This window comes from Ambystoma mexicanum, chromosome 11 (genome assembly GCF_040938575.1).
Source record: "Ambystoma mexicanum isolate Mex_15411 chromosome 11, UKY_AmexF1_1, whole genome shotgun sequence".
Classification (NCBI taxonomy): Eukaryota; Metazoa; Chordata; class Amphibia; order Caudata; family Ambystomatidae; genus Ambystoma; species Ambystoma mexicanum.
The window spans coordinates 452,632,618-452,647,424 of NC_090934.1; the positions used below are offsets into that span (position 1 = coordinate 452,632,618).

Sequence of the window (14,807 nt, forward strand, 5' to 3'; positions counted from 1 at the left end):
ATAGCATTTTTACAGGTGTCTTTGCACATAGCCGGACCATATCCCCCTTCTGCTATGGTTTCTCCCCTTACATCTCTCCCTCTTCCCTCACCCACTACCAGTTGAAAATATTGCTCACACGCAGTTTTAATTTGGAATGTTTACACCAGTTCAGCCCTGCCGCAAAGACGAATCTGCCCCCCCCCCCCCCCACCCGTATTACAGGACTTTTAAATGGCATCAGTGGATGATTGATTTCAGGACGATGACACAATATCGCTAATTGAAGATTCGTGACTTCCTGCCAAACTCTATTTTAATGTGTCAGACAAGCAGAGGGGGCCGAAGATGCACGAGGGTCCACTTCAACGTGGTGTTTGGAATCCTCTCGTCTATGGCTAGAAAAACCTGCCTGTCCTGCATAAATTAACAACAAAAATGCACTGATCTGGTGCAGCTGAAGGTTTCCACATGTAAAGGGGCTGCGGAAAATGGTCAATATTTTTTTAGGCATCGGCAGGCTTAGTCCGGAGCACATATCTGATCAAAGCGTAATATACTACAAGAAATGGGGAGACTGCATTCAGTGTAACCTAGGTACATGAGTTCAGTTTGGGGAAGCAGCCATGTGGGCCGTGCATCGAAGTGGCATAACGTGATCCACACCTAGCACTTCATTAATCTCTAAAATGATTCACATCCCCACAGCAAAAAGCAGAAGGAGAGTAAATCATTTCCTTGCTAACAACATTTTTGGAGAGGTCGGTCTTTGACCAGCAAATGCACACTTAAAATGACACAGCCCTTACTTTGTGAGACTGACAGGAATATGTGCCCACCAAAGCCCCCCCGCCCCCTTTATGGTTTCTTTCTGTGGTAAAAGTCCAGCTAAATTGGCAGTGGTGTAGGTTGTTAATAGCTGCAGATTATCACGGGCAGGCGTGTGGGTCTCTGCACAGCAAAATAAAGGAAGTCAGCGAAGGGGGTTGTGGGTGGAGCCAAAACCCCAAATTGCTACTTAAAAGTTACTGAGCTTTCTTTTTCAGAGTCACAAAGCCCCCCTGCCCCAAGTAGCACGAGTCTATTTTAACTGAAAAAATTAAGGACCCTAATACTGGGCCTGCAAATTGCTTTTGTGGGTGCCAGGTCTCCTTGCAACATGGAGGTCTCAGTTCATAGTATCCCAGCCATGAGCACATCAGCCGGTAATGTCGTCATATGCCCTGTGCTCCATGATTGGGGCAGAGGCTTCACTCACAGGAGGCGCAGGTATGACGACATGTACACCTGGTTCTGAATCACTCTCCTTAGTACCTTTTGCAGGGATCATGATGAGCCTACTGCACAAGTCACACTCGCTGGATGAAATGTAATACACAGTCCTAGTATCCCACTCCTTCCCACATGTGTTTCTGGTTTGTATTGGGGTCTTAACCACAACTTCCTCACCTCTATTTGCTGCTATAATCCTAGCGAGGACGTCCTCAGTTTCATGTCCAGCTCCTGAAAGAGAAAACAAAGGGTTACATTCCTGACACATTTACGTTGCAGAGATGGGCTTAGCCCCCCTTGAAGAAAGCAGCCAGGCTTGGCACTTACAAGTATGGGAATACGCAGGGCTTTGTGTGGGCCGGGGCTAATCAGGGGTGAGCCCTGACATTCTTAAAAAACTGCCCTTGAGCTGGGTTTCCTTCACTCTGCCATGCATATTACCCAGCATGATGTTCTCTGAATAAGTCCCCCACACACTGTGCAACTGAGTGTATGGTAGGGAGGCCACCCTAGAAAAGAAGGATGTTCAGGGTACCCGCCTGGCTGCTAAAGCAGAAAATCTGGCACCTGACTGTCAAGTACAACTCTCTCCAAATGTGTATCCATGATCCGTAGTTTGCTGTCCCTTTACTGGTAGAGTGTTATAATAATTTAAATAAGCAGAAAGGCCTGTGTTTGTTATGTGCTCAGAAAGGGTGAAGGCTTGAATCACTGTCACTGATTTGCCATATATAAATATATCTGTGCTCCTTATGTTCCCAAAATGCTCTTGGATTTTATGCAAAGGACCAAGTAGTTTACGTTGGCGATACTTATTCTTCTCCCCTTTCTCACAGGTGCCCCTTGGATATTTCAGGGCCGACTGAAGATGTCTGGGATAGGTTAGCACCTTGAGGCCAGCATAACCGCCACGTTTAAGTAACACAACTTTAATTTGAGAAGACAGGTTCCTCCCTGGGGAATATGTGCACATTATTAGGCCTTATTTGCAGGGGGTTAATAGTTAATGGGGGCACTCGCACAGTGCTCCTGTAATGGGAGCATGGGCGGCGCTCATGGGAGGGGCAGGAGGGGACATGGGTACCTGTCTTTACGTCACATTCATTAGTGCCTTTAATGGGCAGCAGTGTATTGGCCTATAGGGAACGCTAGATATTTCCCGGGAGGCCTCTGCACTCTGGGCCTCTTGTGTAGTAACCTGTTTTACTTCCAAATGTTCCAACAGGAAAGGGGTTGGGCTTGCTGAAAATGTGTAATATGGGGTCACTTTGAAAGTTATTTCCAGGGCCTCTTTTTTGATATGTGGCTACTCAAAAGTCACGCTCACTGGAAAAATGAAAGGTAATAAGCAGCCCCAGTATTCACCCCAATTGCCACATTCCTCTCTAGCAGGTACTGGGGTCTGCAGCACACCCTCCTCACCTGTGTCCACTGCTACAGTTGCAGTGAGGAAGTCCTCGGTTTCATTCCCAGCTCCTGAAAGAGAAAACAAATGGTTACATTCAGGGCTGGCCTTAGAAGTCCCAGAGCCACGGGCAGCAAAACAAAAACGTGGCACCCCTACCTTCCCCCACCTGCCCTGAGAGCGGAGCACATTTAATTTCAATAGGGCGCCTCCCGTTCCTGTCCCACTGTGCCAGCTAGGGGTAGCCCGTGAAATATTCCGCCGACCTGGTGTGGCCGGGGTTAATAGCAGGACGCCTGGGAAGTCGCCCTCCGGCCCTGCCATAAGATTACCTTCCTGGGAAATGTACTCTGGAGAGTTCAGTTCAGTGCGCCTTGAAGACAACAGCCAAGAATTGCAATTACAAGTATGGGAACGAGTAATCACAACTCCATACCACGACCACACACAAGGCCCATTAATCCAGATCCTGCCTGGTCTCCAGCTCTACCATCAGTGCTTTAAGTCTTCAGAAAGTGGGGCTGAGCCGGTGCCCTGCCGGGGCCCCCCCAGTCCCACACAACATTGGCGGGACACATTATTCCGCCACAGGAGATGCACCTGCCTGTGGGATGTTTTTATCCACGCATCCAAGCCCTACCTCAAAACTGTGCAGTACTGACATGGAAAACATCATGATGGCCAGAGCTTCCCAGAAAATGCACAGGGAAATGCATGAAGAATAGGCTGCCACTCATTTTTGCCGATGTTATGGGCACAGAAGGACACTGCCTAAAACCACCATTGGACTACCCACACAGTAGTCTGAAACCATTGGGAATGGCAATGCTGATTGCCAAAAGCAAACCCATAACTGTTGGGAATTCATTTTCTTAAATCCCAAAAAGGGGTGCAGTACCAGTACTCACCACTATCAGAAAGCCAGCGTTTTAAAACCACCAGATTTTGTGTAAAACTGAATAAATGAACCCAAGGCAAGCCAAAGAAAGACTTACTGAGAGGTGGATCCAATGTAAAGTTATATTCTGAAGTGACTTGAAGGTTTATAACAAGACTGGCTGAGCTGTGGATTTCAGCAGTTTAAGTAAATTTGGACTGAAAGACACTAAAAATCTAACAGGCCGATTCATGGAATAATTAGCGCGGCGCAAGTGGCCAAAAACGTGCGATTCGCAGTGGAATAGCGAAAATCGCAGTGGAATAGCGAAAATCGCACGAAAAGCAGCGCACATCGATTCATGGAAGGCCGTGCGCGAGAAAACCATCGGACGTGCGATAAGAAAGTGCGCGGCGCACGTTGGCGCACAGGCCATCTAACGGCATGCGCCAGGTCACAGCGAAAATCGCACAGTCCACAGCGAAAATCGCACATAGCGCGGCGCACGCAACAAAAGTAGGCGGAACACGGGGCGTAACACTCGGAATGGGGAACAACTTGCCAAAATGTGGGCGTCACGGGGGAAGCACAGGGTAAAAGTGCGCAGAACGCCCACACGCTCGCCTACAACACGTATTCATGGAATAGAATAGGTCAAAAAAGCGCACGCTCAAACAAGCGCACAGGCACAAACACGACCGCCACAAGAAAGCAGGTGGTAGCGTCTCAGCGGCTGTAAGAAATGTGCGCCAAAAGGTGCGCCAACAAATAGCACCCATATACTGCCATGATGAATGTCCTATACTGTGGCCCTCCAGGACAAATGAGGTGCAAAGGGGTACCCACAAACACGGACACGCTGACAAAAAATACGTGTGCGCGGGAAGTCTCACACGCGATTTGGCCGGGTATGTGGATTTCAGGGGTGCGCGGGAAGGTCCACACGCGATTACAGCAGGGTACGTGCATTTCAGGGGTGCGCGGGAATTTCCACACGCGAATAGCCTGGCTGCGTGTATTTCAGGGGTGCGCGGGAAGTTCCACACGCGATTACAGCAGGGTACGTGTATTTCAGGGGTGCGCGGGAATTTCCACACGCGAATAGCCTGGCCGCGTGTATTTCAGGGGTGCGCGGGAAGGCCCACACGCGATTACAGCAGGGTACGTGTATTTCAGGGGTGCGCGGGAAGTTCCACACGCGAATAGCCTGGCCGCGTGTATTTCAGGGGTGCGCGGGAAGTCCCACACGCGATTACAGCAGGGTACGTGTATTTCAGGGGTGCGCGGGAAGTTCCACACGCGAATAGCCTGGCCGCGTGTATTTCAGGGGTGCGCGGGAAGTTCCACACGCGAATAGCCTGGGCGCGTGTATTTCAGGGGTGCGCGGGAATTTCCACACGCCAATAGGCTGGGCGCGTGTATTACAGGGGTGCGCGGGAAGTCCCACACGCGATTACAGCAGGGTACGTGTATTTCAGGGGTGCGCGGGAATTTCCACACGCGAATAGCCTGGGCGCGTGTATTTCAGGGGTGCGCGGGAATTATCACACGCGATTTGGCTTGGTACGTGTATTACAGGGGTGCGTGCGAAGTTACACACGCGATTAGGCTGGGTGGGTCCTGTCACCCTCGACGGCCGCTGCAGGCAGCCCACAAAACAGGGGACTACCCTGCACACCTGCTCATGTCTCCCACCACCCCCCCAGTCACCAGGGGTACCCTCCACCAGGCCCCCACTCATGTCTCCCACCACCCCCACCCCCCCAGTCACCAGGGGCACCCTCCACCAGGCCCCCAACCATGTCTCCCACCACCCCCACCCCCCACCATCCAGGGGCACCCTCCACCAGGCCCCCAACCATGTCGACCACCACCCCCACCCCCCCAGTCACCAGGGGCACCCTCCACCAGGCCCCCACTCATGTCACCCACCACCCCCACCCCCCCAGTCACCAGGGGCACCCTCCACCAGGCCCCCACTCATGTCCCCTATCACCCCCACCCCCCAGCAGTGCAGGGGCAGCCTCCACCAGGCCCCCACTCATGTCCCCTATCACCCCCACCCCCCCGCCACCAGGGGCACCCTCCACCAGGCCCTCACTCATGTCACCCACCACCCCCACCCCCACCCCCCCAGTCACCAGGGGCACCCTCCACCAGGCCCCCACTCATGTCTCCCACCACCCCCACCCCCCAGCAGTGCAGGGGCAGCCTCCACCAGGCCCCCACTCATGTCTCCCACCACCCCCACCCCCCACCATCCAGGGGCAGCCTCCACCAGGCCCCCACTCATGTCTCCCACCACCCCCACCCCCCAGCAGTGCAGGGGCAGCCTCCACCAGGCCCCCACTCATGTCTCCCACCACCCCCAGCCCCCACCATCCAGGGGCACCCTCCACCAGGCCCCCACTCATGTCTCCCACCACCCCCACCCCCCAGCAGTGCAGGGGCAGCCTCCACCAGGCCCCCACCCATGTCTCCCACCACCCCCACCCCCCGGCAGTGCAGGGGCAGCCTCCACCAGGCTCCCACTCATGTCTCCCACCACCCCCACCCCCCACCATCCAGGGGCACCCTCCACCAGGCCCCCACTCATGTCACCCACCTCCCCCACCCCCCAGTCACTAGGGGCACCCTCCACCAGGCCCCCACTCATGTCCCCTATCACCCCCACCCCCCAGCAGTGCAGGGGCAGCCTCCACCAGGCCCCCACCCATGTCTCCCACCACCCCCACCCTCCCGCCACCAGGGGCAGCCTCCACCAGGCCCCCACCCATGCCTCCCACCACCCCCACCCCCCCGCCACCAGGGGCACCCTCCACCAGGCCCCCACTCATGTCACCTACCACCCCCACCCCCCCGCCACCAGGGGCACCCTCCACCAGGCCCCCACTCATGTCACCCACCACCCCCACCCCCCCAGTCACCAGGGGCACCCTCCACCAGGCCCCCACTCATGTCACCCACCACCCCCACCCCCCCAGTCACCAGGGGCACCCTCCACCAGGCCCCCACTCATGTCACCCACCACCCCCACCCCCCAGCAGTGCAGGGGCAGCCTCCACCAGGCCCCCACCCATGTCTCCCACCACCCCCACCCTCCCGCCACCAGGGGCAGCCTCCACCAGGCCCCCACCCATGCCTCCCACCACCCCCACCCCCCCGCCACCAGGGGCACCCTCCACCAGGCCCCCACTCATGTCACCCACCACCCCCACCCCCCCGCCACCAGGGGCACCCTCCACCAGGCCCCCACTCATGTCACCCACCACCCCCACCCCCCCAGTCACCAGGGGCACCCTCCACCAGGCCCCCACTCATGTCACCCACCACCCCCACCCCCCCAGTTACCAGGGGCACCCTCCACCAGGCCCCCACTCATGTCCCCTATCACCCCCACCCCCCAGCAGTGCAGGGGCAGCCTCCACCAGGCCCCCACCCATGTCTCCCACCACCCCCACCCTCCCGCCACCAGGGGCAGCCTCCACCAGGCCCCCACCCATGCCTCCCACCACCCCCACCCCCCCGCCACCAGGGGCACCCTCCACCAGGCCCCCACTCATGTCTCCCACCACCCCACCCCCCCGCCACCAGGGGCACCCTCCACCAGGCCCCCACTCATGTCTCCCACCACCCCCACCCCCCCGCCACCAGGGGCACCCTCCACCAGGCCCCCACTCATGTCTCCCACCACCCCCACCCCCCAGCACTGTGGGGAACCTGCCAGCAGGCCCCCACACATGTCCCCCTGGCCCCAGGTCCTGACGATACACAATCATGGCAGTAATGGCCAGCATACCCAGCACAAACACCCAGGCAAGGATTGCATCCACCCACATAGTGAATGCAATCACATGACACAACCCCAATGCCAAGTATGCAAAAGAACACATGTCCGTCACACACACATACACAATGGGTGCAAGTGAATGTCAAAACCCATATCATGACATGTAACAAACCAATGAGAAAATAACACAAGTGTAAGAAAATATAAAAAATGTATTAAATACCAAAAATAAGTGAACTTTTCAAACATACAACGATGTGGCTAAGTAAATAAATGGTCCATGTCCGAGAACAAAAGTGATAAACAAAAAAACAAAGGAATAAAAAATTAAAATGAATTTGTCCAAAGCAATATCATGTCATAGGAAATTAATGAAAAACCATTACGTCATGGTGAAAACAATAAGAAATTAAAAAAATGTATCTCCCAAAAAAACAAACTATATACAGGAATGTTCCAGGGTCCATGAGCCCAACACCAAAAATGAAACCTACCACTAACTAATGAAAAATATATGTACAAAAAAGTGGCCATTGTCCGAGCGGTCCAAAATAATAAAAATAAATAAAGGAAACCTAGCACTAACTAACTAAATAACTATATACAAAGGCAGCGGGCAAGTCCTGCGGCTCACTTGGTGATGTTGCTGGCCAGGGCATCATCGAACTCCATGTCGATGTCCTGGAGGCGGGACTCTGTCCTGGCCCCGAGGTCTCGCAGGGACAACCCCATGTCCACCTCAAACTCCCTGCGAGCTTCCTCGAGGCACTCAGCCCGCCTCAATGCCCGACGCATGGAGAACTCCGCCCTGACCATGGCGAGCCGCTCCTCTTCCGCCCGCTGCCGCTCCGCACCTATCCGCTGGCCAAACTCCTCCCACACGGAACACACCACCATCCCAGGGTTGCCCTGCACTCCGGCCGATGCCTGCCCCTCTGATCTTGATGGCCCCGAGCCATGATGCCTCCCACGTCGAGCCCGCTGCTGCCTCCGACGCCACTGCCTCTGCCAGCACGACGGCATCCAGGCTGATGGAAACCACCGACGCCGTCGTGCACGTGCCCTGCCCGATGATGCCGTCACATCTTCCATCTGCTGGGGTCCACTTGCTGTGTTGTCCACCCCTGCTGGACCTCCGACTCCCAACTGTGGCAGGGATGGGATCCCCACCGAGCTGGCTGCATTGGTCGGGGCAGGTCCACAGGGGGCCCTGGTGGCATCTGGGCCGGAAGACGGCAAGGAGAACGACCGGTGGATAGCCTGCACAGAGGAGGAGAGGGCCGTCAGATTGGCCAACACATGCAGGAAACCCCCGAACATGGCCGATCCCAATTGGGCCACGTCGGCACGGTGCACTTCGTGATGACGTGCGTGCTCCTCCCGGGAAGCACGCACGTCATCACGAATCACAGCCGTGCGCATCGCGACCCCAATCAGGACCTTCTCCACGCGGCCAGGGGTTACCACGTCCGCAGGTGGAGGGGAGTCAGGTGACATGGACATCCCCTCTACCTGCGGACGGGCCTGGGACGGGGCATCCCTGCTGGTGCATGGTGGTGCACTCACAGGGTCAGGGACAGTGACATGCACAGGCCCCTCCACGGTGACCTGTGCTGCCTCCTGCCCCTGGCCCTGGACTGCACCACTTGCACCAGCAGGGATGCTCCCACCAGGCCCCATGTGTGCACCAGTGTCGGCCTCCTCCTCCTCTGTGCAAACCACCAACCTGGATGGCTCCTCACCGTCTCCCGCCGTAGCAGGCCCCTGTGGGGGCTCACCCACCCCTTCCGCTGCAGCCGTGGGGGCATCCCCGCCGCCTTGCTCCACAGCGCCGTCTCCGCCCTCTTCTTCACTAGCCGCTGCGTAGAGGGAGACAAAGGACACAAGCATCAGGCTACTGTACAATGGTCCCCTAGACAGGAAGCAATAGCAGATGAGCACCACTGTCAAAGTACACTTCCATCATGTCCCTCCACAACACATGGGTCAGTCCAGGCAAAACACACACAGTAACAGGCATGGTGCATGCCATGGACATTTCCATGCATGTCCAATGGACTCTAGAAACATTCAATGATATGTAACTCACATGCATCATGGCTCATGCATATCACATGCACACACTTCACCTCAGTCACATCCATCTGGCCCCAAACACACCGAACACAGGCGAAACAAGGGTAAGTTGGGTGCGTCACTGAATCTGTGCATTGTCACACACATGTGTCATGCATCCATGGCATGCACAAGTCACAGACACGCAGGTCAGGCACACAGACATGGCTACCATATATGTACCTGGCATCAGCACCCATCCTTCACCCCCATCCATGTCCAGAGACTGGCATGCTCTCATGTCCAAAATCTGCATAGGGCTCCCCATGCCGCATTTCAACACATGCAACAACCATGTGGGTCACACATCACTGGTCGCACATGCATTACCATGATGTCCCTGCACACATACATGCATACATGGCCCATGGCACACATACAGGCAAGTATCATAGAACCAGCACACCGCAACATGCCCTGTCTCACACAGTAATGCTTGGACACATACCGCTCAACTCCAGACGGGCCTCCCTCTCAAGGACCTGGGCGTGGAGCGCTGGGCGTACGCGTTCCAGGACCCTCTTCTGGATGGAACTCATGCGGCCCCGGCCCCCCTCCACGAGGCGCCGGGCCTTCACAAGGGTCCTGGACCTCAAGTCCTCCCAGCGCTTCTTGATCTTCTGGACGTTGCGGGTTGCCACCCCCTCCGCGTTGATGGCAACCACACAGTCGGCCCAGATCCTCTCCCGTCCTTCCTTGCTGGCGCGGGACGATCCAAAGAGGGCATCATACTGCCCCAGGACATGCTCCACCAGGACACCAACTTCGGTGGCAGTGAAGCTGGTGCCCCTCTGCCCCTCTGGCCTGGGGTTGCCACTGGTGCCAGATGTGGAAGTGCCCGACATGGCAACCCCAGAGGCAGGTGTGGGTGGGCAACTGGGTCCTGAGGCTGGGCTGTGGAGCGATGTAATCCCAGTTGGGAGTCTTCAGTTCCAGCAGGGGTGGACACAGCAACTGGACCCCTGCAGATGGCTGATGTGCAGGCACCAAATGGCAGGGCACGGTGGCAGCAGGCAGGCAGGCAGGCAGGCAGCAGCAGATAGCACGTGGGAGGCTGCTCGGGGCACTGGGGGGCAGTAACTCGGCCTTCTGGGCAGGAGCGTGGTGTTCCGTGTGTTTTCGGGTGGCCAGCTTGATACGGAGTGATTTGGCACGTGAAAATCCTGCACGTCAGCGTGAAATCCGAGGAAAGGCCCTTAGCGCGTAAGCGCGTCAGCACGCATACGCGATTCTATTGGACCAGAGTCCCTCAGCGCGTAAGCGCGTCTGACGTGACCCGCACGGGCGTTCCCCACTCAGCACGTGATGACGGAACACACGTGGAAATATTGCACGTCAGAGTGTCATCGCGTGATTGGCCTATGTACGTGTATTTCATTGCGTGTAATTGGACAAAAGTGCGCGTACACGCGATTGGCCTATGTACGTGTATTTCAGGGGTGCGCGGGCACTTACACACGCAAGTACGTCAGCGCACCTGTATGGCTGCTGCGTGGGAATTTCCACACGCTATTGGAGTGGGAACTAGATTCCAGGGGTGCGCGGGTCACACGCTCGCCTAGAACACGCGCAAAGCATTAATTTGCGCACTTTTCAAATAACAAGCCAGATGCCAGGATGAACATACCGTTCCTAGCAGCAGTGGCAGTGGGCTACCAAAGGAGGAGGAGGAGGAGAGTCAGGGCCAGAATATTCACACCCAGAACCAGCCTTTTCGGGATGCCTGATGACCAGGTGTATGGAAGGTACAGGTTTCCACCACACATAATACTGGACCTGGTGAGTGAGTGGGAGGATTACCTCACATCACCCACCCTGTGCTCTCAAGCACTCAGCCCCCTGGAGAAGGTCCTCAATGTACTGCACTTCTTAGCCACTGGATCATTTCAGCGGACAAGTGCCATAGTGGGTGGGGTGTCACAGGCCACCCAGTCACGCTGCCTACACCAGGTCTTGGACATCATCACTGCACGCCCATCAGTCCGCAGGCACATATACCTGCCCAGAACACCTGCTGAAAGGCATGCTGCCGCCCTGGATTTTTACGGAGTGGCACGATTCCCCAAAGTGCTAGGTGCCATCGACTGCACCCATGTGGCTCTACGTCCCCCCAGGGCATCAGAGCACATCTATAGGAACCGCAAGCACTGGCATTCCATCAACGTGCAGGTAGTATGTAATGCCAAGGGAATCATCACCTCAGTATATGCCAACTATCCCGGGTCAACCCACGACAGCTTCATTTACCGAATGTCCACCCTATGCCGGGACATAGATGCTGGGCGGCATGGCGATACATGGCTTCTCGGTGAGTATGTATGCCACTGCACATGCATGCATGTTGGATACTGAGCAAGGTCACAACCCCACCAATGATACCAATCACCACCTCCACAGGGGACAGTGCCTACCCTCTCAGCCCCCACATGATGACGCCAATTCAGAACCCCACCACGCCACCCGAGGTAAGATATAACACAGCCCACATTACAACCCGGGGCATAGTGGAGCGCACATTCGGAGTGCTAAAGTCACGCTTTCGCTCCCTTGACCGTTCTGGCGGGCAGCTGTTATACGCTCCCCCAGTAGTGTGCAGGATCATAGTGGCAGCATGTGTCCTGCACAACGTTGCAACACGCCGGGGCCTGCCCGTGGACATGGTGGTGGCCCCACATCTCCAACCACATGCACAGCCGCTGCGCATGGGAGGGGAAAGGGCACGAGGGGAGGCAGCCCGTACACAGCTAGTGGCTAATTACTTCACATAGTATTCACTCCCCTGTGGAGTGCACACTGGCCTGGCACATTCCATCTGACAATCAATGATGACTCAACCTGACACTGATCCTGAATGTCTGGAGATTCAACCGTGAAAAGCATATCAGCCTGAGATTGTTCACCTGGAAGTGTTACAATGTGTGCATCCCTACCCACACACAACACCAATGCAGTTTTGTGAAGGAACACATTCAAGCAGCCAAAATTAATACCCACTTGCTAAATGCAACAAGAGGACAGTGCCATGTCACCCAACTCATCCCCAGCACCGCCACACAACACACCGTGCCATGTCATGCTATGTGCAGGTAAACAAAGTAATCCCCACAACGTGACAAGTGTTGCGATGTACAGTGTCCCCAATTGAAACTTCCTACACCTGAAATGCTCACTGTAATGCAGGACAAACAACATACTTGAGCACGTACTACCATAAACATGACTTCAGTAATGTAATAAATCAGTTGTCTCACCACCTGGATATGCCTGCACTCCCACCACTTCCAACTGAACAGTGTTGGTGCCATGTAGAGTTGTAGGTGCACTGCTGCCAACAAGGACCCCATCTCCAGACTAGAGGGCCTTGTGTAGACATGAGGAAGGGACCTGCAAATTGGGAGGCAGACACAGATGATGAGTTACACATCAATGCAACATGCAGTGTACAACACAACAGCAATATGCACTAGGAATGTATACACAGTATTGACTAGACTACCCACACATGTAGTGGGAGTCCAATGTCACCATGTACTTCAATGTCACTTGGGCACACCCTTTGCAAGCCCATGGAAACGGGAAGCTGGAGGGGTGTGTGTGACTCAAACCCAGGCATCTGAACCTAATACATGACAAGCCTGCATGTGCCCAGCCACAATGCAGCGTATGCCCACAGGAACCACGGAAGCCAACAATGTGTCCCCAAAAAATTGGGAAAAATATAAAAATAAAAATAAAAATAAAAATTTAAAAAATATAAAAATAAAAAGAAAATCAAAAATGGCCATTAAAGGGCCCGGGGGGGTTGGGGAGGCCACCCAGGAGGTCCGAGGTCAGGGTGCACACCAGAAACCACCTGTGTGGAACCTGGGAAAAAAAAACACCTCCATGGGCTCATGGCCCACACGGCTACCCTATTGTGGGAGTATCACTGCTGTCGCTATTATCACCCTGTGCAGCTGCATCCGGAGGTGGTTGCACTATGGGAGGCAGCCCATGCAAGGCCCTACTCTGTTCCTCCATGGCTGCAAACATGCGGGTGTGGTAGGTCTCGTTCTGGAGGATGAGGGTGCGGAGGTCCCCATGCAACAACTCACGGGATGCCCGGACCTCCGCCCTCGTTGCTTGCATCTCAGCTGAGAGCGTACGGGTGAGACGCTCCAGCTGCTGTTCTGTCCTTTGGTGTGTTGAAGCCTCTAGCTCAACAAGAGTCGTCCTGAGTTGATGTAGCTCCTGCCTCAGGGCTTCCCTGTGGCCCTGGGACTCTATGGAGATGGCCTCCTGCAGAGTCGCCAGTGCCGCCCGCCTGTCCCTGTTGGACGCCAACATGTCCTCCCTGTGTGACTGGCAGATGGAGTCGGTTGCCTGCTCTAGTCGCTCCATCAGCCTTTCAGGGGGGACAATGGAAGTGGCCACCCTATCCATGGCCTGAGCCATCATCTCGGATGATGCTGCCTGTTGGGTAGCCATACCGTAAATGGATTGCTCCCATACGGTATTGCCAGGTGGCGTACGGCCACCACGTCGGCGGGCACCACACCTGTCTGGGGCAAGGCGGACTGCGCCTTGCTGTGCCGGCACTGCCTGAGGCTGCAGGACTGCATTCCCCCTCTGATCTGCTGGCCCAGGAACAGGATCAGATGTCGCGGAGTGTGACCCTGCATCCGTAACCACCAAAGGCCTAGCTGCCAACACTGACATCCCCATTGAGGGTTCTGACCCTGGTGCAGGTGGGTGGGACAGAACAGATTCCCTCCCTGGAACACTCACCTGCGACGGCACGTAGGTCTCATCATCCGAGTCAACAGCTGAGTACAGCTCGGGGGAGGTGCAGCCAGAGACACCCCTTGAGAGCACGACCTGCAGCACTTGTGGGTTTTCACCCACCAGCACACCACGTCCCTCACTGGTGGTTGGTCGGCCCTCGGACCCCTCCTGGCTCTGCACCATCTCCACAACCCCAGCAGTATCAGGTGCGTCTTCCCCTGCAATGACATAATGAAACCCGCATTAGCACCATGGCACACAATGAGGGCTGTGAAACAAGAGAACCAGTACTTGATTGACACATGTCCCACATGACTAAGACCCTCCCATGCATGCACCCTCACTGCGTATGAAGGGCAGGCAAATGGCACACACTCATTACACAAAGATGGAAGATGAACACATTTCATGCATGCTGCCTGGCAGTGGCATCACACATTGCCCTGTGATTGCCAGGTGACACACACATGCCATCACACAGATGGCATGTGCCATTGCTATTGAGTGTAGATGGAGAGGAGGGCAGCACTTATTCATTCTGTCCAGTTCCCACATGCAATAGCTTTTCTAATTCTGACAGGTCTGCTTTATCACCTGGAGCTGCC

At 55.5% G+C, this 14,807-nt stretch overlaps 1 protein-coding gene across 3 annotated transcripts in view; it reads right to left on the minus strand.

Moving 5' to 3' along the window:
- Positions 1 to 14,807, minus strand: part of LOC138503506 (embryonic protein UVS.2-like) — a 283,894-nt gene that overhangs the window by 190,170 nt on the left and 78,917 nt on the right. For all 3 annotated transcript variants that reach the window (XM_069623293.1, XM_069623292.1, XM_069623291.1), the window contains 2 exons: positions 2,674 to 2,727; positions 1,429 to 1,482 (listed from right to left, as the gene is read on the minus strand). In XM_069623293.1, coding sequence (XP_069479394.1) covers positions 1,429 to 1,482; positions 2,674 to 2,727 — 108 coding nt within the window. The remainder of the gene's footprint in view (positions 1 to 1,428; positions 1,483 to 2,673; positions 2,728 to 14,807) is intronic.